Source organism: Diceros bicornis, chromosome 21, assembly GCF_020826845.1.
Source record: "Diceros bicornis minor isolate mBicDic1 chromosome 21, mDicBic1.mat.cur, whole genome shotgun sequence".
In the NCBI taxonomy this organism is placed as follows: Eukaryota; Metazoa; Chordata; class Mammalia; order Perissodactyla; family Rhinocerotidae; genus Diceros; species Diceros bicornis.
The window spans coordinates 8,553,609-8,580,707 of NC_080760.1; the positions used below are offsets into that span (position 1 = coordinate 8,553,609).

At 37.9% G+C, this 27,099-nt stretch overlaps 1 protein-coding gene across 10 annotated transcripts in view; it reads left to right on the top strand.

The window, feature by feature from the left end:
• Nucleotides 1-27,099, top strand: part of PRKDC (protein kinase, DNA-activated, catalytic subunit) — a 194,384-nt gene that overhangs the window by 137,413 nt on the left and 29,872 nt on the right. For all 10 annotated transcript variants that reach the window (XM_058564533.1, XM_058564542.1, XM_058564534.1 and 7 more), the window contains 7 exons: nucleotides 1,233-1,438; nucleotides 3,630-3,768; nucleotides 4,635-4,823; nucleotides 5,553-5,777; nucleotides 6,937-7,045; nucleotides 8,671-8,782; nucleotides 25,697-25,886. In XM_058564533.1, the coding sequence (XP_058420516.1) occupies nucleotides 1,233-1,438; nucleotides 3,630-3,768; nucleotides 4,635-4,823; nucleotides 5,553-5,777; nucleotides 6,937-7,045; nucleotides 8,671-8,782; nucleotides 25,697-25,886 (1,170 nt within the window). The remainder of the gene's footprint in view (nucleotides 1-1,232; nucleotides 1,439-3,629; nucleotides 3,769-4,634; nucleotides 4,824-5,552; nucleotides 5,778-6,936; nucleotides 7,046-8,670; nucleotides 8,783-25,696; nucleotides 25,887-27,099) is intronic.

Below are 27,099 nucleotides of genomic sequence, written 5' to 3' on the forward strand. Positions count from 1 at the left end.
AACATTTATAGAATGAAGGGATTACTTGAAAATTAAAAATATATTAATTTATGGGCCGGCCCCGTGGCTTAGCGGGTAAGTACGCGTGCTCCACTGCTGGCGGCCTGGGTTCGGATCCTGGGCACGCAACGACACACTGCTTCTCCGGCCATGCTGAGGCCGCGTCCCACATACAGCAACTAGAAGGATGTGCAGCTATGACATACCCCTATCTACTGGGGCTTTGGGGGGAAAATAAATAAATAAAATCTTAAAAATACATTCATTTAAACATATCCTGGGCTTCCCTCTCCAAATTAGAATGGTATTATCTCAAAATCTGACACCTCAACTAAGACAGCCATTGCTATGTTATTAATTGAAATAGAATTTTATTTGAATTTTCTTTCCTGTACCTCTAGTTCCTTCTAAGTGAGAAACATTTTTGTTTGTTTACTTGCTTTGGAGAATCTATATTCTTCCAAGACCCCTAATATAGAACTTAAGTTGGCTTGGTGGTAACTTGGTCAGACTTATCAAGGGGTCCATGCATGACACAGCTGCAAGGATGGCAGGAAGAGGCGGGTGTGGATGTAGGGGGATGACTGTCTTCTGGAAATCTGCATGTGTGTGCATGCACAGACACATACACAAGGCCTCTATGCCCACATCCAGTGTTTTGGTGCAAATGCTGTCATACTATTCATATTTTTCTCAATATCGATTTGGGGTTTAGTTTTCATTGAGAGCTCTGACTTTGAAAGTTACAAAGTAAAGGTCAATATAATAATTCCTGAAATCCTCTATTCAATATAATTGAATAAGTCAGCCCCTGGGTGGAAAAAAAGATGTTGAATAGAGTAATGGAGGTGAGTACCTACTTTTTGGTGATTGGATATGAAATCTTTCTGTTTCCACTGCTTTTCTCATCTATTCAGGCTAAATATTCCTGGAAACTGCAATTGTTGTTTGGATATGTAGAATATACATAAAAATCTTCATATTTTGCTAGTGGTTTTCTTGCTTTAAATTTTTCCATGGATTAGAAGTATAAAAATAGAAGGTCATTTCCTCCTTTGAGCAAATTGAATGTTAAGGAAAATTTGTTAATAGAATTACACAGAGTAACTTTTGGTTGTATCACTACGTATGTCAAAACTTTCTTTTATGTTTAATACAATGAATTATTCTCTTGTGAAGATATGGTCCAAGTACCATAGACTAAAGAGCTGTGTGTGTTCGTGGTTTCACAGGAAATCAGTTGCCAGCACCCAGACTTGCTGAGCCTCGACCCGGCTTCTGTCAGTGCTGGCTGCCTGGCCAGTCTGCAGCAGCCTGTTGGTGTCCGCCTTCTGGAGGAGGCCCTGCTCCGCCTGCTGCCTCCGGAGCCCCCTGCCAAGCGAGTTCGGGGGAGACCCTGCCTCGCTCCTGATGTTGTCAGATGGATGGAACTTGCTAAGTAAGCTCTGTGATGCAGACACTGTTGGGAAAACAGTGAATGTGACCAAAGTAATACAGAAGAGTTTTGGCTTCATTTTGGCAGAAAATGAACAAATAAAGTTGATAGTAACACTCTATGAAACTTTTTGAAAAATCTTTCAGCCTGAGTACCATTCCATGGGTCAAGGATAGTTGTCATGACGAGGAATGTCTCAAAAGGAACATTAATTAAACCTGTTAATTTCTTTCAATGTGCCACAGTCTTTTGACTCAGGGTATTATCTGCCAAGTTTAGTTTCCTGTATAATGTGGCTGTAACTTATAGTTCATAGTATTTTATATGTTTTGCTGCTTTGCTAAACCAAATAGAAAATGATTTATTACTTTCAGCAGGACTTAAAATTTTAGAAACAATTTAATCCAGTTACTTTGTTTATTTGGGAAAAACAAATTCCGTTTTGTAGTTGCCATTTGCATTATGTCTGATTCTTCCCTTAACTACGGTTTTGTCATGAGAAAGCCAGTGCCTGATTCTGAGAAGGATGTTAGATTAGGTTGGAATATAATTTGGACTTTGATTTTATAGCACTGATTTTCAGATCTTCAGGTTCTGTGAAGAACAAGAGAGTAAAAGTGAGGGTGAGGCATGCTTGCACTTTTCCCTGTTTCGTAGTCATCTCTCTCTTCCTTTCTGAATTGGTGCTGTTAGTGTGGACGGCATGGTGTCAGGTGCTGAGAAGAATTAAAATATGAATTAGGCATTTCTCACAGACTCACAAAACTAGCCATCCAGGAGGAAATGTATGTATTTATATGCATAACCGTAACGTGAAGTAGGAGATAGAGAGTTCTCTGAGAGGCGGGGTAAATGCTGGGGCAATCTGGAGAGTATGTCTGGGCTAGCGCTGATTCCCCCAGGAGCCATCTTTATCCTGTTGCTTCACATGTCTGAGAACAGTAAGTAACATTTTGTATATTTAGTGTTTCTAGGGAGTGAGAAACTCGTATAATGTGTATTTGCTCGGTAAATGAAGCACACAACTTTTAAGGGCCTAAACTTTAAACATTTTTTTATAACTTTATTTAATACTTCCTCATAGTTTTGTATATGATATTTTTGCATTCCTTTCAAACAGAATATTGAGAACATAATTTAGCCTTTTTTTTTTTTGATATTGTCATGGTCATTGTTTTGACCATGTTATAGTGTACATAATCCAGAGACCTGGAGGCCAGTGTAGGGTGGACGTCAGACTGATCTCTTTTCTGAATTTCTGCAAAGTGTTTGTAGCTCTCATCTCCTCTTGGGCTCTTGGGCTGTGGGCTGTTATCCTCCCTCCCACCTCTGTCTCTGCTTTGTTACTTTTAGCCCTCTGTGAGCGGGGCACTAAGAGCCATACCTGTTAGATTTTTATCTAAATTTGGAATCAGTAGGCTCTGCGAGAGAGCCCCTGGGCTCTTTTGATGTAATAAATCATGAGATTTCATACCCGGGAAGGGACCAAACTGGGGGAAAACCGAGGAGGAAGCACGTCAGGTGACTGCACGTTTAGGAAGAGATGACATTTATGTTGAGACTTAAAAGATGGGAAAAAATTTCTAGGGGGAATGGAACAAACTTATTAAACACTTCCTTGAGAATATCTTAAAGGGGGAAGATTGGTCTCTGGGCTCAAGGAGATTGTGTTCAAGAGACAAGATGAATGAATGCTCTATCAAATAGTGGAGCTACAAGAAAATTACTTGTCAGTAGAGTTGAGATGGTCCATAGAATGTGGATTAAAACATGGCATTGGTAGGACTAGGATTATTTTTTACTTGCTTCTGGATTTTTGACTACGTTCCAGATTTTAGGGCTAGACAAGGATTCCACAGAGGTCATGCACAGATATGTGCAGTGTTGCTGTAACGCATTAAAACAGAAGAGGCTTATTTAATGAGACAATTTATACGTTGTAAACCTATGATATTTTTAAATTTCACTTTAAATGCACCTTAGAATAATTTCTGCCCTCTGTATAACCAAAGTAGTAAAACCTAATGGTAACTTCACAATTTTTAAGATTTTATATTTTTACAAGACAAAAATAACATATATCTTTCTTAGTTAAATAACATGTGACATCTTGGTTTAGTATCATTTCAGTAGAAGAAGTACTTTAAAAATATTGGGGCATTCATTAATTTGGACTTTTGTTGTTGTTTTATAGACTGTATAGATCAATTGGAGAATACGACGTCCTCCGTGGGATTTTTAGCAGTGAGATAGGAACAAAGCAAGTTACTCAGAGCGCATTATTAGCAGAAGCAAGAAGCGATTATTCTGAAGCTGCTAAGCAGTATAATGAGGTAAAATTCATCTCTGGAAAATACGTCAGTTGCTTAAATACTTGTTCTCTGAATGGAAAAACTGTCAGCTTTAGAATTTAGAGCTTCCTAATATTTCACCTTTATTCCTTAGATTTTACACGAAGATTAATAGCAAAGAATGGTTTCATAATAACCAAATGTGAAATAATTATTGTTGTATTTCTTACTCTTCTTAAGAAAACATTGAGTAAAAGAAAGCATTTCTTATAAGTACTGTAAAACTGTAAGATATTATTTCAACATCTGCTATTATTAAATAATTTCTATTTGAGTAGATTATTTTCCTTCAGTAAGTAAAACGTTGATAGAGAAGTAGGTAAGAATTGGTTTGGGGACGACGACTGTAAGCTCACCTGTACACGTTTTGTGTGTCGAGTTGCCGGTGACAATCCAAGTGTGGATGTCCAGCCAGTAGTCAACATTCAGGGTCTGTAGTCGGGTTGTAAAATCCTCTGCAATTTTCTGTAAGTGTCCTATTTTCTAATTTTTATTCTAAGAACTTTTTAAGTATTATTATTATTAGGTTATTATTAAGTAAATAACCCACAGTATTTAAATCAAATTATGGTCATTTAAAGTCTTCAGTTTATTAAGTGGCTTCATCGGTAAGTTTCTCAGAGAAATAGTTTCCTCTTGGTATGGATTTTTATATTTATTTGTTACTCTGAGATTCCCTTTGTTTTTTCCTTCTATTCACTGTTACTCTATTTTCCCTTTTCTCTCCTCTTGTCATAAATCTGAAAATGATTGTCCTTAGTATAAATATTACACTACTTAGAATACAAATGTTTTCATTGTAGTCTTTCCAACTTTGTAAAATAATCTTAGGAACTTTTCTTTCCTAGGCTCTCAATAAACAAGAGTGGGTGGATGGTGAGCCTACGGAAGCTGAGAAGGATTTCTGGGAACTTGCATCCCTCGACTGTTATAACCAGCTTGCTGAGTGGAAATCACTGGCATATTGTTCTACAGTCAGTGTTGACAGTGAGAACCCTCCAGATCTAAATAAAGTGTGGAGTGAACCATTTTATCAGGTGGGTAGAATTATTTTTGAGGTCACTGAAATAAATATTTTAGATGGTCAAGTGTTTTCTAATTAATGAAATTGTTTAAATCTTTTCAAAAACCAGGTAGTTGTGAAGCATTAGGATATTTATATAACCTGACTCCCCCAACAAACTCCATAGTATTGTTAAATCTTTAACCACGTTTAGCTAACCCTCAAAACAAATAGGATGCATCTGAAAATAAATATTAACATTCCTGGTGTGACCACATGGAAGAATATTTCCTGTTGTCCTTGCACTAAATCGCAGGCTACGCATGGGCCTGCCCCAACTCCTGGAGCGAGGCGGCTCCCTGCACACGGAGTCACTTAGCTCCCAGAGCAAGGCGGCCCCCCGCACGCAAGGTCGCCTGGCCCCTGGAGTGAGGCTGCTGTCCTGATCCTTCTCACGCTGCTGCTGTCTTGGCTGTACTTGTAGGTTCCTCATTTTGTATGTAACATCCAGTTGTCTTTCACCTGAAAGTAGCTCAGTTTTACATAGGACACGTTCCTGTATATTTTGTGGTTCCAAAATGAGTGATTTTAGATGAACTTGTTTTAAAAATTGTTTTAGATTTGAAACATCAAACATCATCACTTTGGCTCTAAATCTTGACCTATAAAATTATACCAAATAATATTATAGCAAATAATATATAGTAATAAAGTAAAAGTAATCAAATAGGCTATCTGAAGTTACAGCAGATTCTCTCCTCAGGAGACCTACCTGCCTTACATGATCCGCAGCCAGCTGAAGTTACTGCTTCAGGGTGCGGGTGACCAGTCCCTGCTGACGTTTATTGATGAAGCCGTGAGCAAAGAGCTCCAGAAGGTCCTTCTAGAGCTTCATTACAGTCAGGAATTGAGTCTCCTCTACATCCTACAAGATGACATTGACAGAGCCAAGTATTATATTGAAAATTGCATCCAGATTTTTATGCAGGTAATACAGATATACCAATCTGAAATGTATCATTTCTATATTTTTTCAAGTCTGTAAACTCATGAATAAAAAACTTAACATGCAAAAATAAATGTTCCTTTACTATTTGATCCTACCCATTTCCTTTCTCTTCTTCCAGTTTCTTCTAATCTCTCTTCATTCTGTCCCTTGTCTTTTTTAATCCCTTTTTTCTGTTTTAAAAGTTCCATTTTTTGTTTTGCCTTAGGTTTTTATTTTTCTCACGCTGTTAAAGAACACTTGAGAGTAGACTTGTCCATTTCAAGTAGCTGAACAGAAGTTTGATTGCTTTGTGGAGAAAAATATGGATTAATCTTCCCTGTTCATTTTCTGCCATTATGCCTCCTTTCCTTTTTGCTTTTCTGAGAATCTTCCTCTGATGTTTGTTTGTTTTAAATTTAATTTTTTGTTTTTGATGAGGAAGATTGGCCCTGAGCTAACATCTGTTGCCAGTTTTCCCCCTTTTGCTTGAGGAAGATTGGCCCTGAGCTAACATCTGTGCCAGTCTTCCTCTATTTTGTATGTGGGATGCTGCCACAGCATGGCTTGATGAGCGGTGTGTAGGTTTGCAAGTGGGATCCAAACCTGTGAACTCCAGTCCACCAAAGCAGTGTGTGTGAACTTACCCACTGGGCCACTGGTCTGGCCCCTGTTTGTTTGTTTTTAAAGTCAGTGTGTCGTGTAGAGTCTTATTAACAACATTTATCATTGGCATATATTGATCATGGAAGCATACTCATTCGTTGCCTTTATTTTTGTTTTTTAAACTTTTTTGAAGTCGATTAAGTACACTTGAGAGGAAATTTATTGAAGAGGAAAGAATTGGCTTCTGCAGTTGTCAGGTTTACATTATAGGATGTTGTGATTTTTAAAAATTGGTGGTAAATAGAGGCAACGATAGCCTGATTGAATTGATATTGGTTTCATTGAACCAAAATGTGATTGAAAACCTAAATTATTAAAAAAAATTTAAGCCATTTGTTAATTGCTTCTATGATGTAATTATTAACCACTCTGAGACACGTCGTATGCCAATTGATGTGTTTGTAGGGTATTTGCCATATTTCATGTTTTAGAGAACTATATTAAAATTTAAAGCAGTAAATTTGTTTATAAACAATGCTGAATATCTTTTTTCTAGAGCTATTCCAGTATTGATGTCCTTTTACACAGAAGTAGACTCACCAAATTGCAATCTCTACAAACTTTAATAGAAATTCAGGAGTTCATCAGCTTTATAAGCAAACAAGGTAATTTTTATAACCTACCATTCATTTTTTCTTTTATAATTATGGAAGAGTTTTGGCGTCTGATATTTTTTGCTTAGTACATGTTTCTTAATGTATGGATTAGAAACTGCCTTAGTTCATTCTACACATACATGCTTTGAGATCACTGAAATAAATATTTAAAATGGTCAAGCACTATTCTAGGCACTGGGGATGCATAGTCAAATAAAACATATTGCCCAGCTTGAAGAAGCTTTGAAAAAGTAATTCTAACACTCTGTGATACCTGCTGAGGCAGAGGTGTGCACAGGATCCCGTGTGAAACACAGATGACAGAACCTGCCCTGGACTGAGGGACGCAGGAGGCTCCTGGGGAAGGGGCCTGAGTTGAGTGTGGAAGAGAGAGAGGGGGTCACAGAGTGCCTGCTTGACAGAAAGCCTGCAAGGTCCTGAGGGGCTGGACATTCTGTGACTGAGGGCCAGGTGCACTGGCCTGAAGAGAGGTGTGGCTGTGGGTGGCCATCCCCAGACCTTAAAGGTCTTTCTCCTGCCAATGAGTGAATTTTGTCTTGGTGCCTATGGGAAGCCACCCAGAGTCAAAGGGAACGAGTACATTACATCTGTGCAACAGTAACATATCTTAGTTGTAAATCTGAGTTTCAGTTTTTGTCCTAAATAATTAAAAATATTTATGAAAGACACTTTTTCAAAGTACTAATAAAAATTGGTATTCATATCTATCTACCTAATTGTTCTCAGTTTTAAATTTGAAGAATTGTTTTTTAAGGACATGTTATTAATGATATATCATTCATTAAGTGTTTTCTATTTTGAGTAGCTTTGTTAATCTCTCTTTTCTATATTACATAGCTTCTATAATAGCCTTATGAGATGTACATTCTTTCTACTCATTTTATAGAGGCTGAGAGAGATTAAATAACTTAGCTAAAATAATAGGCAAAAGATTCAGATTTTGAACCCAGGACTGTCTGATTTAAGCTTGTGTTCTTACCCACTGCTTTCCCACCAACAGAAAGAGAAAACTAAAGCTTTAAACATTAGTAGTGTAAAATGTAAATTTCACGAGGATTATTATGAATACCTTTTCTGAAACCCATGAGGCCAGATTGTTTCGGATATTATGATGACGATGTAAGCTTGTGCCTGCACTGGGGTCTGGGGTAGTGTTCCATAACTAAACACGGTGAGGTGTCCCCAGCTTGTGTGGTGAACATTCCCACGAATGGCATAAACAAAAACTGTAAGTAGCCCTCATGCCGACTCAGATCTGATTTTGCCAACAAGAAAATTGGCTGCACTCCTGTGAAAAAAAACCTTTTCATTATTCAGTGCTTTTTAGATTTTGGAATTATGGATGAAGGATTGTGGACCTGTGCTAAACGTAAAAATTGTGTATATTTATTTCTACATCTTTCCTCCATATCCTTAAGAAATTGAGTTTTAATGTCAGAATATATTAGGTTTAATGTGGTAGCTTTGTGTTCCTGTTGCAAAACAAGAGGCAGAATTTTTTAATTTGCGCAAGAAATTTGAGTTAAGTTTCTCTTTACTAATAGGAGCCCCACTTTGCAATTTGGTCTTGTCTTTGAGCTGTGTTTATAGTTATCCTCTTGTATTATTTTTAGGTAATTTATCATCTCAAATTCCCCTTAAGAGACTTCTAAAAACCTGGACAAACAGGTATCCAGATGCTAAAATGGACCCAATGAACATCTGGGATGACATCATCACGAATAGGTAAGATGTGATCTTTTTGAGTTGAATGTGGATTGTTTTCTGAAATTACCAGAATGGTTTTTCTCCCAAACTATGGTTTAGAAACATCAGAGGTTTGAGTCTAGTGTAGATATCTCTTATCTTGCCAATTTCCCATTTAAGTTGTTCTAACGAAACTCTCCATGTCAGCAGTATGTCCTTTGTCCCCACTTGTCCCCTGTGTGGGAGTTGTTGCCCACTCACATTGGATTCATCTGTGCTGGGTGGTTGGTTATGAACATGCTTCTGGCAATGAGAGAAGGCAGGGGAGCAGCGGGGGCAGTGGTCCGTCTGCTTCTGCCTTAGGGCTGAATGTTAGGTAGTGAAATGGAAGCAAACAAGTTACTGCTTAATGATTTTTTGTTATTCTATTACTGTAACTTGGATTTTTGACACTCCTGCCTCTACCTCCCAACTCTATTACATAATTGTATATATTATCAGGTCTGAGATTGTTTTCATATCCTCATCTTTTCATTACCCTGTAACAACCCTGGGTAATCTCCAAGGCAGATATTAACCATAGATGTCAGAGAAGAGGTAATAGAATCAGAGTTGTGTCTGCGAATATACACAGCAAGTAAGACTCAAGGACTGTGACCCCATGTGTGGTGTTCTTGCCATTATTTCCTATTCCTCTGCTACTATGTTTTTTTTAAATTTAGTTTTATTTTTTATGCTTTTTCTACTTTTTATTTTGAGTAAGTTCTTATCTATTCAAAAGTTGCAAGAGAAGCAGAATTCTCCTCTTTATCTTGTAATTAGATTCATTGATTTTTAACATTGTTAACGTGTTGGCACGTTATTTTTTATTCTCTCTATCCACATACACGTATTTATTTTCTGAACCATTTGAGATTAAATTGCATGCGTATGTCTCTTTACCTCTTTATCAGTATATGTTTCCTAAGAAAAAGAGTCTTCTCTTATATAACCACAGTACAATAATAACTTCACTGTTTTCATTTTTAATCCACAGCCCCAGTTTTAGTTTTCTCAGTTGTTCCACTAGTGCCCTTTAAAACATTTTCTCCCCTTCTAAGACAAGATCCAGTCAAGAATCATATACTACATTTAGTTGATACGTGTTTTTAGTCTTCTTTAATCTGGAAGAGTTCCTCAGCCATCTTTCATGACATTGACACTTTGAGGAGCATTCTTCAGTTTGAGTGTGTCTGTGTAGCCTCACAATTAGATTCAGGTGATACATCCCTAGCCAGAATACTACTTAAGTGAAGTATTCGTCTCAGGGTATCACTGTAAGCATGGAGTGTCCGTCTGCCTTTTACTGGTGATAGTAAATTTTTTTTTATTGATCTTTTAATAGTTTATAACATTGTGAAATTTTGGGTTGTACATTCTTGTTTGTCCATGGTGATGATAATTTTGATTGCCTGGTTAAATTCTGGATTATGCCTGTTTTTTCCTTTGCAACTAATAAGCAATGTGGGAGATGCTTAGAGACTTGCATATATCCTGCTTCTCATAAGGTTTACCCTCTGTATTTCGTATCTGTGGATGACTCTTACCCCAGACCAGTCTTGACAATGATGGTTGCAAGGTGATGATTTTCAGACTCCACCACTTGTTTCATGTTTATCAGTCTACGTCTTATTATTGTAAGGAAGAGCCCTCCCTTCTTTCCCATCTATTTATTTATTCATTTACTTAAATTTTAATTATCAATATAGAATCATGGATTCCATTTTTATTTAATGGAATATAATCCATTACTGTCCTTATTTGTTTCATAGTCATATGGTCTCAGATTTGGCCAGTGGAAGCCCCTTCAAACTGATACTCCAGGCTCATCTTGCAAAATTATTTTCCTCTAGAAGTGTTATAGTTTTACTTCTTAAATTTAGGTCTATGATCCAGTGGAAAATAATTTTTGTAGATGGTATGAGGTGGGGTAGATGTTCACTTTTTTCATATGGGTATCTAGTTGTCTAGTTCCTTTTGTTCCGAAGTCCTACTTTTCATAAGTAAATTGCCTTGGCACCTTTTTTGAAAATCAGTGACCATATGTGTATGGGTCTGTTTTTGAATGCTCTGTTCTATCCCATGATTTATGTGTATATCTTTTCGCGATATCAAACTGTCTTCATTACTGTTGCTTTATAGTAAGTCTTGAATCAGCTAGGGTGAATACTCCAACTTTGTTTTTCTTTATGAAATTTGCTTTGTTTGTTTTAGGTTATTTGTATTTACATATACATTTTAGAATCTACTTATATATTTCTACCCAAAAAAGCTCTGAGAATTTCTGATTTTATTTATTTATGTATTTGTTTGTTTGTTTGTTTTTCCCCCAAAGCCCCAGTAGATAGTTGTATGTCATAGTTGCACATCCTTCTAGTTGCTGTATGTGGGACGCGGCCTCAGCATGGCCAGACAAGCGGTGCGTCGGTGCGCGCCCAGGATCTGAACCTGGGCCGCCAGCAGCGGAGCGCACGCACCTAACCACTAAGCCATGGGGCCGGCCCCTAGCTCTGAGAATTTGATTGTGATATTATTGACTGTAGATCCACTTTGGGAATTACCATCTTAACAATATAGAGTTCTCCAATTCGTGAATGTAGTATGTCTCTCTATTTATTTAGGTCCTCTTTAATTTCAATGTGTATTTTTTCAATATGGAGATCTTGGGTGTCTTTTGTTCCTAATTATTTTATGTTTTTCAGCACTGTTGTAAATAGAGGGTTTTTTTTTTTATTGTATTTTCAAATTGTTTACTGCTTGTATATTGGTTTTCTGAAAGTTTTGTTTATCATGAATGGATGTTGAATTTTATCAAATGCTTTCTCTGTATCTATTTAATTGATCAGAGTGGATTTTTTTGCCTTTATTGTGTATATGTCGGTTAGGTCCATTTGGTCTATAGTGTTGTTCAAATCCACTGTTTCCTTATTGATTCTCTGTCTGGATGATCTATGCATTGTTGAGAGTGGGGTATCAAAGTCCCCAACTGTTATTGTGTTGCTGTTTATTTCTCTTTTTAGTGCCGTTAGTATTGGCTTTGTATATTTAGATGCTTCGATGTTGGATGCATAAATATTTACAATTGTTATATCTTCTTGATGGATTGACCCCTTTATCATTATATAATGACCTTCTTAGCATCTTTTTACCATTATTAGCTTAAAGTATATTTTGTCTGATAATAGTATAGGTATATTTTTTTGGTTACCATTTGCTTGAAATATCTTTTTCCATCCCTTCACTCTCAAAGTGTGTCTTTAAAGCTAAAGTCAGTCTCTTGTAGGCAGCATTTCATTGGATCTTGTTTTTTTTAATCCATTCAGCCATTCTATGTCTTTTGATTAGAGAATTTAATCTATTTACATTTAAAGTAATTATTGATAGGTAACGACTTACCATTGCCATTTTGTTAGTTGTTCTCTGACTGTTTTATAGATCCATTATTCCTTGTTTCTTATCTGCTCTCTTCTTTTGTGATTTGATGACTTTTTCTGTGGGTATCCTTTGACTTCTTTATAATGATTTTTTTTTTTTTGATTTTTATTGATATTTTAATGGTTTCTAACATTGTGAAATTTTGGGTTGTACATTTTTGTTTGTCCATCACCCCATATATGACTCCCTTCACCCCTTGTGCCCACCCCCCACCCCCACTTCCCGGGTAACCACAGTCCAGTTTTCTCTGTCCATGTGTTGGTTTATATTCCACATATGAGTGAGATCATACAGTGTTTGTCTTTCTCTTTCTGGCTTATTTCACTTAACATAATACGCTCCAGGCCCATCCATGTTGTTGCAAATGGGACGATTTTGTCTTTTTTTATGGCTGAGTAGTATTCCATTGTATATATATACCACATTTTCTTAATCCAATCGTCAGTCGAGGGACACTTAGGTTGCTTCCACTTCTTGGCTATGGTGAATAATGCTGCAATAAACATAGGGGTGCATAAACCTCTTTGGATTGTTGATTTCAGGTGCGTTGGATAGATTCCCAGTAGTGGGATGGCTGGATCATAGGGCATCTCTATTTTTAATTCTTTGAGGAATCTCCATCCGTTTTCCATAGAGGCTGCACCAATTTGCATTCCCACCAGCTGTGTATGAGGGTTCCTGTTTCTCCACATCCTCTCCAACATTTGTTGTTTTTTGTCTTGGTGATTATAGCCATTCTAACGGGCGTGAGGTGGTATCTTAGTGTTGTTTTGATTTGCATTTCCCTGATGATTAGTGATGTTGAGCATCTTTTCATGTGCCTATTGGCCATCTGTATATCTTCCTTGGAGAAGTGTCTGTTCATTTCCTCTGCCCATTTTTTGATCGGGTTGTTTGTGTTTTTGTTGTTCAATTGTGTGAGTTCTTTATATATTATGGAGATCAACCCCTTGTCAGATGTATGTTTTGCAAATATTCTCTCCCAGCTGGTTGGTTGTTTGTTCATCTTGATTCTGGTTTCATTTGTCTTATAAAAGCTCTTTAGTCTGATAAAGTCCCACTTGTTTATTTTTTCTTTAGTTTCCCTAGTCTGGGTAGGCATGTCATCCGAAAAGATTCCTTTAAACCCAATGTCAAATAGTGTGTTGCCTATATTTTCTTCTATGAGTTTTATAGTTTCAGGTCTCACCTTCAGGTCTTTGATCCATTTTGAGTTAATTTTTGTGAATGGCGATAGCACATGGTCCACTTTCATTCTTTTGCATGTGGCTGTCCAGTTTTCCCAACACCATTTATTGAAGAGACTTTCCTTTCTCCATTGCATGTCCTTAGCACCTTTGTCGAAAATTAGCTATCCGTATGTGTGTGGTTTTATTTCTGGGCTTTCAATTCTGTTCCATTGATCTGTGTGTCTGTTTTTGTACCAGTACCATGCTGTTTTGATTACTATTGCTTTGTAGTATGTTTTGAAGTCAGGAATTGTGATGCCTCCTGCTTTGTTCTTTTTCTTTAGGATTTCTTTAGCTATTCGGGGTCTTTTGTTGCCCCATATAAATTTTAGTATTCTTTTTTCTATTTCTGTGAAGAATGTCATTGGGATTCTGATTGGGATTGCATTGAATCTGTAGATTGCTTTAGGTAATATAGACATTTTAACTATGTTTATTCTTCCAATCCACGTGCATGGGATATCTTTCCATTTCTTTATGTCATCGTAGATTTCCCTCAATAATGTCTTGTAGTTCTCATTGTATAGGTCCTTCACCTCCTTGGTAAGATTTATTCCTAGGTATTTTATTCTTTTTGATGCAATTGTAAATGGTATTATCTTTCTGAGCTCTCTTTCTGTTAGTTCATTATTAGCATATAGAAATGCAACTGATTTTTGTAGATTGATTTTGTACCCTGCAACTTTGCTGTAGTTGTTGATTGTTTCTAACAGTTTTCCAACAGATTCTTTAGGGTTTTCTATATATACAATCATGTCATCTGCAAATAGTGAGAGTTTCACATCTTCGTTACCTATTTGGATTCCTTTTATTCCTTTTTCTTGCCTAATTGCTCTGGCCAAAACCTCCAGTACTATGTTGAACAGGAGTGGTGAGAGTGGGCAGCCCTGCCTTGTTCCTGTTCTCAGAGGAATGGCTTTCAGTCTTTCCCCGTTGAGTATGATGTTAGCTGTGGGTTTGTCATATATGGCCTTTATTATGTTGAGGTACTTTCCTTCTATTCCCATTTTATTGAGAGTTTTTATCATAAATGGATGTTGTATCTTGTCAAATGCCTTCTCTGCCTCTATTGAGACGATCATGTGGTTTTTATTCTTTGTTTTGTTGATGTGATGTATCACGTTGATTGATTTGCGGATGTTGAACCATCCCTGCGTCTCTGGTATAAATCCCACTTGATCATGGTGTATGATCTTTTTAATATATTGTTGTATTCGGTTTGCCAATATTTTGTTGAGGATTTTTGCATCAATGTTCATCAGCGATATTGGCCTGTAATTTTCTTTCTTTGTATTGTCTTTGTCTGGTTTCGGTATCAGGGTGATGTTGGCCTCATAGAATGATTCAGGAAGTGTTCCATCTTCCTCTATTTTTTGGAATAGTTTGAGGAGGATGGGTATTAAATCTTCTTTGAATGTTTGGTCAAATTCACTGGAGAAGCCATCTGGTCCTGTACTTTTATTTTTTGGGAGGTTTTTGATTACTATTTCAATCTCTTTACTTGTGATTGGTCTATTCAGATTCTCCATTTCTTCTTGGTTCAATTTTGGGAGGTTGTATAAGTCTAAGAATTTATCCATTTCTTCTAGATTGTCCAATTTGTTGGCATATAATTTCTCATAGTATTCTCTTATAATCCTCTGTATTTCCATGGTATCCGTTGTAATTTCTCCTCTTTCATTTCTAATTTTATTTACTTGAGCCTTTTCTCTTTTTTTCTTAGTTAGCCTGGCTAAGGGTTTGTCTATTTTGTTTATCTTCTCGAAGAACCAACTCTTTGTTTCATTAATCCTTTCTACTGTTTTTTTGGTCTCAATATCATTTATTTCTGCTCTGATTTTTATTATTTCTCTCCTTCTGCTGGCTTTGGGCTTTGTTTGTTCTTCTTTTTCTAGTTCTGTTAGGTGTAATTTAAGGTTGCCTATTAGGGCTTTTTCTTGTTTGTTAAGGTGGGCTTGTATCGCTATGAGTTTCCCTCTCAGGACCGCTTTTGCTGCGTCCCATATGGTTTGATATGGCATGTTATCATTTTCGTTTGTTTCCAGATAGTTTTTGATTTCTCCTTTAATTTCATCAATGATCCATTGGTTGTTCAGTAGCATGTTGTTTAATCTCCACATTTTTGTCACTTTCCCAGTTTTTTTTTCCTGGTTCATTTCCAGTTTCATAGCCTTATGGTCTGAAAAGATGCTTGTTATGATTTCAATCTTCTTAAATTTATTGAGGCTTGCTTTGTTTCCCAACATATGGTCTATCCTAGAGAATGTTCCATGCGCACTTGAGAAGAATGTGTAGTCAGCTGTTTTTGGGTGGAGTGCTCTGTATATGTCTACTAGGTCCATCTCGTCCAGTTTTTCATTTAAGTCTAATATTTCTTTATTAACTTTTTGTCTGGATGATCTATCCATTGCTGTAAATGGGGTGTTAAGATCCCCTACTATTATTGTGTTGTTGTTGATTTCTCCTTTTAGGTTTGTTAATAGTTGTTTTATGTACATTGGTGCTCCTATGTTGGGTGCATATATATTTATAAGTGATATGTCTTCTTGATGGAGTGTCCCTTTTATCATTATATATTTCCCTTCTTTGTCTTTCTTAACCTGTTTTATCTTGAAGTCTACTTTGTCTGATATGAGTATGGCAACACCTGCTTTCTTTTGTTTGCCATTAGCTTGGAGTATTGTCTTCCATCCTTTCACTCTGAGCCTGTGCTTGTCTTTAGTGCTAAGATGTGTTTCCTGAAGGCAGCATATTGTTGGGTCTTGCTTTTTAATCCATCCTGCCACTCTGTATCTTTTGATTGGAGAGTTCAATCCATTTACATTTAGGGTAATTATTGAAATATGAGGGTTGAATGTTGCTGTTTTGTCACTTATTTTCTGGTTCTTTTGCATTTCCTTTGTTTCTTGTCCCGTTTGTTTTGGACTGCCAATTCAGTGTGGTTGTTCTGTCTTATGATTCTTCTAGTTTTCTCTTTGTTTATCATATGTGGTTTTAATTTGATTATTTGTTTAGTGGTTACCTTGAGGTTTGGGCGAAAAATCTTCTGTATGAGATAGTCCATTATCTGATAGCCTCCTATTTCCTTATACTAAGTCAATTCAGTCACTTTCCTCTTCCCCTTCTAAGTTGCTCTTGTTATACCTTATTCTATCTTGTGTTGTGGCTGTGTGTTTACAGTGATGAGGTTAAATTTATTTTTGGTGAATTTCTTCCTTTGATCTTTGAGTTTAGTATTTAAGTGGTTGCTAACCTATTCCGGTAAAGATCTACTATTTCTCTGATTTTGTCTACCTGCTTTTCTCCTTACTCCAAGCTTTGTGTTCCCTTTCTCTTCTTGTTTTCAGGCATGAGGGCCTTCTTGAGTATTTCTTGTAGTGGCGGTCTCGTGGCCATGAACTCCCTTAGCTTTTGTTTATCTGGGAGAGTTACTATTTCTCCATCATATTTGAAGGATATTTTTGCTCGATAGAGTATTCTTGGCTGAAAGTTTTTGTCTTTTAGTATTTTGAATATATCATTCCAGTCTCTTCTAGCCTGAAAAGTTTCTGTTGAGAAATCCGCTGAGAGCCTGATGGGAGTTCCTTTGTACGTTATTTTTTGTTTTTGTCTAGCTGCCCTTAATATTGTTTCTTTGTCGTTGACCCTGGCTAGCCTTACCACTAGGTGTCGTGGTGAAGGCCTTTGTCTGTTAATATATATAGGAGTCCTGTTGGCTTCGCTTACTGGTATTTCCTGCTCCTTCCCCAGATTTGGGAAATTTTCAGCTATTATTTCCTTGAATAGGCTCTCTGTTCCTCTTTCCCTCTCCTCTCCCTCAGGGATACCTATAATTCTTATGTTACATTTTCTCATAGAGTCCGATATTTCTCGGAGTCTTTCTTCATTTCTTTTTAGTCTTAGTTCTCTCTCTTCTTCCATCTGGAGTATATCTGTATTCCTATCCTCTAAAGTACTAATTCTTTCCTCCATATTGTCAGCTCTGCTCTTTAAAGATTCCAGATTCTCCTTTATCTCCTCCATTGTGTTCTTCATCTCCATCAGCCCTGATAGGTTTTTCTTTATGATTTCAATCTCTTTTGTGAAGAAACTCCTAATCTCATTTAATTGTTTGTCTGTGTTGTCTCGTATTTCGTTGAGTGTTTTTATGATAGCTATTTTGAAATCTCTGTCATTTAGTTTATGGATTTCTGTGTCTTCGGGGTTGATTTCTGGGTGCTTGTCATTTTGTTTCTGGTCTGGTGATTTCATATATTTTTGCATTGTGGTTCCTGTGTTGGTTTTGATTTTCCTCATCCTGGAAGTCTCTGGTTGCAATTTCCACCTGCCGCCACTGTGTGGTGGTAAAGGGCTGTGTAGTCTAAGCCCCCTGCGCTCTGCCCCAGTTTTTCTGCTGCGATCCGCAGTTTTGTTTTGTTTTGTTTTGTTTCTTTTCCCCACTGCGATCCACGGGTCCAATCCAGTTTATTCAGGTCTGCCTCGGACCGCTAGATCTGGTCGAGCTGCAGACTCCGGGTTGCGGGGAGGGGGGAGCTCTCTCTTTTGCCCTCTGGGTCCCTGACGTGGGAGGCTTCTCGTTTGCCCCTCTTTATCCGCTCTCTGGGTTGCTCAGATGTTGATGGTAGCCCTGTGGCTCCTCTGAGCCCTCTGTGCGGGAGTTTCCCACTGGCTGAGAGAGCCCGAAGAGCTACAGTTTCCCGCCGAGGGCCGCCCCTCCCCCCTCTCTGGGAGCCGCGCGGACCGGATCGCTGATCTGATGGGGAGGGAGCGGAGTTCTCCTTACCTCTCCCCACTTCCTCCGGGGGCCCAGCACGTTCCGCTCTCAGATGTGCGGCTGTGTGGATCCCTCCGCTCCAGCTTTTCACTGTCTGGGATTCCGTTGTTGGTCTGTGGGTGTTACTTTTGTTGTATCTTGTGGGGGAAGAATTCACGGGAAAGCTCACTCCGCCATGATGCTGACGTCACTCTTAAACTTTATGCTTTTACTTTCCTACCCCACTCCATTTTAGGGTATTGATGTTACAATTTACATATTTTTATATTGCGTATCCAGTAACTGATTATTATAGTTATGGTTATTTTTAATACGTGTGTTTTTTAACTTTTAGACTAGAATTGTAAGTGAATTACGTACTACCATTAGCACATTAGAGAATCTGACTTGGACTATATATTTACCATTACCAGTGAGTTTTATGCTAACTTCATGTGTTTTTACGATGTTAATTAGCATCCTTTTATTTCCACTTGAAGAACTCTCATTAGCATTTCTTGTAAGGCAGGTCTAGTGGTGATGAGCTCCCTCAACTTTTGTTTATTCAGGAAAGTCTTTATCCGTCTTTCATTTCTGAAGGACAGTTTTGTTGGGTATGGTATTCTTGACTGACAGTTTTTTTCTTTGCATATTTTGAATATAACATTCCATTCTCTGCTGGCCTACAATGTTTTTTTTAAAAACTACACCGATAGTCTTAATGGGTATTCCTTTGTATGTAGTGTGTCACTTTTCTCTTGCTGCTTTCAAGTCTTTGTGTTTGACTTTTGACAATTTAATTATAATGTGTCTCAGTGTAGCCCAATTCAGATTCAACGTATTTGGGGTCTTTTGGCCCTCATGGATCTGGAAATCCATTTCTCCCTCCAGGTTTGGGAAGTTTTCAGTCATTATTTCTTTGAATATACTTTATGTCCTTTTCTCTTTCTCTTCTCCTTCTGGGATTTCCATTATGGGTATATTGTTTCTTTTATGCTGGCCCATAAGTTTGTAGGCTTTCTTCACTCTTTTTCATTCTTTTCTTTTTGCTCCTCTGACTGGATAATTTCAGTGATTCCTTATTCCTTATGGTCAAGTCTGCCTTTGAAGCTCTATTGAATTCCTCAGTTCAGTCATTGTATTCTTCAGCTCTAGGATTTCTGTTTGGTTTTTTGTTTTTTTTTGGATGATTTTTGTGTGTGTGTGTGGAACTTCTTGTTTTGTTCATGCATCGTTTTCCTAATTTTGTTTAGTTGTCTGTCTGTGTGTTCTTGTAGTTCACTAAACTACTTTAAGAGGATTCTTCTGAATTCTTTGTCTGACAGCTCATAGATCTCCATTTCTTTAGGGTTGGTTATTGGAGCTCTATTAGTTTCCTGTGGTGGTGTCATGTTTACTTGATTTTTTGTGATCCTTGATTCCTTACATTTGTACCTGCACATTTGAGTAAGTAGTCTCTTGTTCCAGACTTTACGGGCTTGCTTTGCCATACAGTCCTTCACTATCATCTCAGCTTGGGGTTCTAGGTGTGTCAGCTGGTGGTGACCTTGGGCAGGTGGGGCTTGCTATCATGGTCTATTTTTGGATGAGGCCACTGCCCAAGCTCTGAGGTCAGGGAGTGTTGGTGCTGCTGGCTGAGAACAATTGGATAGGACTGCTGACGTGGTTCCCTGCTCAAGCACAGCTGTAGGATGGACTCCACATTGCCTGTATTCTCTGGTCAGGCTTCTTAGATGGTCGGGACTGGGTATTATACTCAGCAGTAGGTGGGCTATGGATTAGCTTCCCTGCCTGGGTGGGACAGCAGAACTGACCCCAAGGCCAGCCCAGCTCATTGTTTGGGGACTCAAATCAGGCAGGACTGCACACCAAATTCCTTGGCTGGTTTTGCTGTGCAGACATGGAGAGAGACTGGCTGTGCTCTTTGCTCAAGTACCACTGTAAGTGCGGCTGTAGGATGGGCTATGCAGCTTCCCCTGTGCTCTGGTTAGGTTCCCTGGTCAGGTTAGCTGAAGGCTGTATTCAGCAGTGGACAGGACTACAAATTAGTTTCCCTACCCATGCAGGGCCACCATTCAGGCCCCAGGGCTGGCAAGGCTCTTGTTTGGGAACCAAATCAGGCAGAACTGTGCACCAAGCTCCCTGGCCAGGTGGGGCCACCGTGTTGGCTCTGCAGACATAGGGCTGCTGGCTGGATTCTCCACTCAAGTGCCACTGTAATCAGGCTTGCAGGGTTGGCTACCTAGATTCCCAGGAGCTCTGGTTGAGTTTCCTGGTTGGCCAGGTTAGAGGCCGTATTCAGCAGTGGGTGGGGCTGTGGATTGGTTTCCCTTTCTGGGTGGGGCCTCTTCTGAGGCCTAGGGCTGGAAAGGCTCTTGTGTGGGAAGCAAATCAGGCAGAACTGTGCACCAAGCTCCCTGGCCAGATGGGGCTACCAGCTTGGATCTGCAAATGGTCATAGCTGCTGGCTGGGCTCTCTGCTTGAGTGCTACTGGGCTAAGCAGCTTCCCATGTGCTCCACTCAGGCTTCCTGGTCTGGCCGGGCTGGGAGCTACACTCAGCAGTAGGCAGAGCTGTGAATTCATTTCCCTGCCTGGGCAGAGTGGCAGAACACACTCCAAGACTAGCAAGGCTTGTTGCTTGGGGTCTCAAATCAGGCAGACCTGTGCCCTGCTGAGTTCTCTGTTCAGACTGGACCACTGTCTTGGCTCTGCAGATGAGCAAAGCTGCTGGTTAGCATATCTACTTGGGCACCACTATTGGTAGGAACTTAATCTGCCAAGATCTGAGCTCTCATTGCTGTAAGCCCTCCCCTGTTCTCTGTCACAGTCTGATCCCTAGTGATCAAGCCCCACAGATTCTGCCATAAAATCTCTGTGAGGTGAGACCCAAGTGGGCCTCCCGATTAGCACACCACAACACTGGGGTAGTTGGATGCTCACCTTGGGGTTTTTTTCCCCTACTGGAGAAGCTGTAGGCTCAAGGGGCCCCTCTTAGTGTGGTGCTGTGCTGCCCTGGGGATGGGGCCATGTGTGTCGCTGCTCCTCTCACCCTTTTAATGTGGTACTTCTCAGTCTCTGTAGTGCAGGGCGGTGCTTAAGCCTTACCCCTGTGTTCTACGTCTTTTCACAATGGTGTCTTGTCCATGAATAGTTGTTAGCTGATTCTCTTGTGAGAATCAAGAAATCGAGAATGACCTATGTCACCGTCTTGATGGTGTCACTCCTCCTTTGTTGTGTTTATGGTGTATTATATTGATTACTTTTTTAATATGAAATAAATGTCGAATATGAAACAAATTCTTGGTGTAAACCGTGTGTGGTTGTGATGCTCCCTTTTATATATTCTTGAATTTGCTAACATTTTGTTAAGAATTTTAGTGTCTATGTTCAAGTGGGATATTTGTCTGTAATTTTCTTTTTTGTAGTGTCTTTGTCAGGTTTTGGTATTAGGGTCATGCTGGCCTCATAAAATGGGTTGGGACCTATTCCTTTCTCTCTTCTTTGAAAAAAGTTTATGTAAGATCCTTCTTATTTCTTACTTGAATATTTGATAGAATTTTCCAGTGAAACCATATGGGCCTGGAGTTTTCCTTTTGGGAAGATTTTAGATAATATATCTAATTTCTTCAATAGGTATAGGGCCATGTAAATTTTCTATTTCATTTTGTGTCAATTTTGTTGAATTGTATTTTTCAATAAATTTTTCTGTTGCATCTAAGTTGTCAAATTGTTGGCATAAAGTTGCTCATATTATTCTGTTATCCTTTTTATTATTTGTAGTATCTGTGGTGGGAACCACTTTTGTATTTCTGATATTGGTAATTTGTGTTCTCATTTTTTTTCTTGATCAGTCTAGCTAGAGGTTTGTCTATTCTATTGATCTTCTCAAAGGACCAGTTTTTGGCTTTGCTAACTTTCTTTATTATTTGTTTTCTATTTCATTCATTTCTTGTCTCATCTTTAGTATTTTCTTTTTTCTACTTACTTTATACTTACTTTGCTTTTCGTTTTTTAGTTTCTTAGGGTGGAAACTTGGATCATTGATTTTATACTTTTTTTTTCCCTAATATAAATACTTAAAGTTATGTCTCTCTCTAAGCACTGCTTGAGTACTGCAAATTCTAGTATGTTGTGTTTACATTATCATTTAGTTGAAAATATTTTGTAATTCCCATGTGATTTCTTTTTTGATTCATGAAATAGAAGTATTTTGTTTAATTTCCAAATAGGTGAGTTTTCTATTGCTCTTATTGCTATTGATTTCTAAATTTATTCCACTGGGATCAATCTTTTTAAATTTATTGAGACTTGTTTTATGGCCCAGCATATGATCTGTTTTAGTAAATATTCCATGTGCACTTGAAAATGCTGTATATTCTGCAGTTCTTGGATTGAATGTTTATAAATTTCAATTAGGTCAAAGTGCTTGATGGTGTTTTTCAGATCTTCTATGACTTTACTGATTTTTTTTGTCTAGTCCCATCAGCTGCTGAGATAGGGATTTCAAAATCTCCTACTATGATTGTGGAATTGTCCATTTCTGTCTTTAATTCTGTCTATGTTTATTTATTATATTTTGAACTCTGTTATTAGGCCGATACACATTGACTATGTCTTCCTGATGAAATGTCCTTTATATCATTATGTCGAAGTAATGATATATTGATATATGTATGTATACTTGTGTGTGGACTTATATAACATATAGTGAAAACACTAATAGGTAGTATAATTTTGTTTTAAACAGTCACACATATTCAAAAGAACTTATGAGGAAAAAAGTCTTTTTATACTTACCATTTCTGATGTTCCTCATTTGTTCCTAAAGATCCAGTTTTTCCTCTGATACCATTTCCCTTCAGCTGAAAATTTTTCTTTAGTAATAATCTTGTAGCGCAGGTCTGCCTGTGGTGAATTCTCTGATTTTTCCTTTATCTGAAGATATCTTTATTTCAATGTCATTCCTGAAGAATATTTTCTCTGGATATAGAATTCTGGGTGGATCCCCCTTCCTCTTCAACAGTATCATTTCGCCTCCATGTTTCTGAAAAGACAGTCATGGTTATTCAAATTACTGTTTTCCTGTATGTAATATATCATATTTTTTGGCTAGTTTCAAGATTTTTTAAATTTATCATTGATTATCAACAGTTTGATTATGATGTGTCTAGGTCTGGTATTCTTTGAATTTATCCTGTTAGAGGTTCACTGAGCTTCTTGAATCTGTACATTTATGTCACCAAATTTGGGGAATTTTCTGTCATTGTTTCTTCAAGTATTTTTTTGGATCCAATTTTTCTCTCTGTGGGATGCCACTTACACATATATTAGACCTTTTGACATTGTCTCAGAGGTCCCTGAAACTCTGTTCATTTTAATTCAACCTTTTTGTCTTTATTCTTCAGATTAAATCATTTCTATTGATCTGTCATCAAGTTCACTATTGTTTTCTTCTGTTGTCTTCATTCCTCTTTAAGACTGTTTAGTGAATGTTTTATTTCAGGTGCTGCATTTTTCTGTTGTAAAATTTTCATTTGGCTATTTTAATGCTCTCTCTCTACTGAGATATCTTTTCGTTTATTTCATTTGTATTTTCCTTGGCGTCTTGGAGCTTAGTTACAATAGCTGCTTTAAGGTCCTTATTTGATCATTCCAACATATAGGTCATCTTAGAGTTGGCATCTATTGACTGTCTTTTCCATTAAGAATGGATACGTTTTCCTGGTTATTCGTATATCAATTAATTTTGGCTTGTATCTTAGAAATTGTGAATGTTATCTTGTGTAGACTGTGAGGTCTTTTATAATTCTCAGGAGAATGTAGGTTATTTTGCTTTAGCAAACAGTCAGCCCAGTTAGATTGGCTAGTAGACTGTCTTGCCTTCTGTTGGTTCAAATCTCAGTTCAGTTTTCAAGTCTTTCCTTCATCGTTTCGAGTGAGTTCTGCACATGTACTTCAGGGGGTAGTCTGTGACCTGTGTATTTTATTATACAGAATTAGAGGATCCTGTCTCTGGCTCTCTCTCCCCTTGGATCCCCACTACAATCTTTGTTCTACCTAGGTTCCTTTCCAGGTTTCTCTGGGCACAATACAACAGAGTTTCTATCAGAATCTTAGTCATGAGGGCTGCCACACCACTCTGCAACCGTGGTTATCCTTGTGGCAAAACTGGAAAAGGAAAGAGAAAAAACCAGAAACTCATCCCAATGGCAATAGCTTCTCCCAGTTTTGACTTCCCTGTATATACAGTCTGCCGTCTTTTATTTATTCTCAGAGTTCTTGGGTGGTTGTATTTTGCATTTTATCCAGAGTTTCTGGTTGTTATCAGCAGGAAGGTGTGCTGTAGGGGGCTCACACTGCCGTACTAGAACCAAAACTCTGTTATTTTTAAAAAGATGGTTCTTTTCCTGGCTCCATCCTCCCCAGTCTGAGACAAGAACATTTCCTTTACCATGACACTTCTCTGTCTTTGTTATCGTGTTCCTTCTGTCTGGGACTTCCTTACCTCCTCTGCTGCTTGAAGTTGAATGCATTCTTCAAAGTCCAGGAGAAAGTCTCTATTGTTTTGTGAACACTTATCCACCTCCCTGCTCAGCCCCCCGCCCTTTTCTGTGAACCGGGGCACTTTACTCATACTGGTGGTGTGACATTCATGTTTCATTCATTCATTAGTTCTTCAGATACTTCTCAAGTACTTATTTTATACCACTTTTACTTGTTTATTCTTATAATGAAAAACAGTGAAGGCTTACACAACGTAGCAGCTCTTAGGAGGGAAGGGGCACTGTGTGTTGGGTAGGGTGCGAGGAGCACAGAAGCAGATAGATGACTAGAGTGGCTTGTGTCTTGCGAATAACCATAAAAGCAAAAGAAAGAGACAATGTGAGACATGCTAGTTTATCTGGCCACAGTGTTTCTAAGAAAATTGAAATTAGTCCCTGGATAAATAGAAATTTAGTTGATTATTGATCAGGGGTGAATTTTGTTTACTGACAAAGAAAATAAAATCACTGGAACAAAGTCATATATGCAAATTATGATACCAATAAAAATTATTTTATAGCGATACAGCCGTATCTTTTAATATTCTCAGTGATTATAACCTGTTTGCTGCTTTGCATTTTTCACCTTTGGGAGTAGGGTCTTAGATTGGGAGGTCTAAGGAGAAAAATGCCTTTTGACCCAACACAGGTTATGTTGCCCATTTGTTAAGAGAGAAAATTGTAAGTTTAAATGCTTTATTTTGTGGAGGTAGAGACAATAAATGATATCTGGAAGATTCTGTTGAAATGTCCTTGGTGATCTTTGAAGAGTTGGTTAATTAAAATGGAGATTAAATCCAGTACTTAAAGTGCATATTTACAGTCTAAAAAATGAGCAAAAATTTAATAACTGTAGAATTTCTGTCTGTGAATGCTATTCAGTAGCTTCCTGTGTCAAAGATTTCTTTAATGAGTCTCTGGCATTAATTCTCATTTTTCTTCGTTTTGTCTAGATGTTTCTTTCTCAGCAAAATAGAAGAAAAACTTACTCTTGCTTCAGATGATCATAGTATGAACGTGGGTGGAGACAGAGATACCAGTGGAAAGATGGAAGCACAGGAGCAGGAAGAAGATATTTGTTCTCTGATTAAGAGCTGTAAGTTTTCCATGAAAATGAAGATGATAGAAAGTGCAAGAAAACAGGTAGGTACTCACATTTCTGTTCCTCTATTCTATCCCAGAATTTTTCTTAATTTAGCTTTTTTTTTAAACTTAACTTTTCTTTAAAATCTGAAGCTTAAAGATAAGTAGTTAGTATTTTTTCCTCTTTATAAAAAAGTAAACTTGAAGAAACACTTACTTGAAATTATCCAGAAAGCCTCTAAAGTTGTATACTTAATAATCATTTCCAAATGATTATTTTCTGTTATTTAAAAAGAAGATAAACCTAATATCAGGTTTGATCGTGTCAACAAAATGAATGCTTGCCAGTTAGTTACAAATTATATTTAGGTTTAGTTTGTGGAAATCTATCATTTGATAACAAGATCCTTTCTTGATATAAGTATGCTTTGCTTAAAAGTTGCATCTAAACTATTTAAATGTATTAAATCATATTTTACATGTAATTAAATCATATTCTAAAATACTAGGGGAGCTTGCTCCCTTAATGACCCTATATTGATTGCTATCATAATGCAAAGAATGTTATTCTATTAGAAATAATTAATATTTCTGTTTTGAAGTTTAAGTGCACATTTATAGATTTTTCTTTGACATGGGTGTTGTATCAGTTAGGAATTTTTATGTTTCAAAAAACAGAAAACCCAGGCCAGCCCCATGGCCTAGTGGTTAAGTTCTTTGTGCTCCGCTTCGGTGGCCCAGGTTCTGTTCCCGTGCATGGACCCACACCACTTGTCAGTGGCCATGCTGTGGTGGCAGCCTACATACAAAATAGAGGAAGATTGGCACAGATGTTAGCTCGGGGTGAATCTTCCTCAGCAAAAAAAAAAAAAAACAGAAAAACCAATCCAGAGCAGCCTAGTGAATAAAGGAAATTTATCAGTTCCCATAAATGAAAAGTCTAGAGGAGCTGCCTTTCAAATACTATCACCAAGGACCTGCTTTCTCTCCCTCGGTTCTCTCTTCCACCATATTGGTTTTGTTCTCAGATTCTACATAGTGAATCTCTCTGGCATCTCCAGGGATCTCTAGGCCCTTTGTAGTTGGAAATGGCTGTGGATGTTTTATATCTTACTTCCTCCACGCTACATCTTCCTGGAATTAGATACAGTTTCTCTCTGACTATTTCCTGCAGAAAAAAAGATGCTTTTTTTCCAGATGGCACTGGCTGTTGTCTCCCACCATCTCATTAGCTCTGATTGCAGCAGGAGGGGCCGTCATTCAAGGCACATGG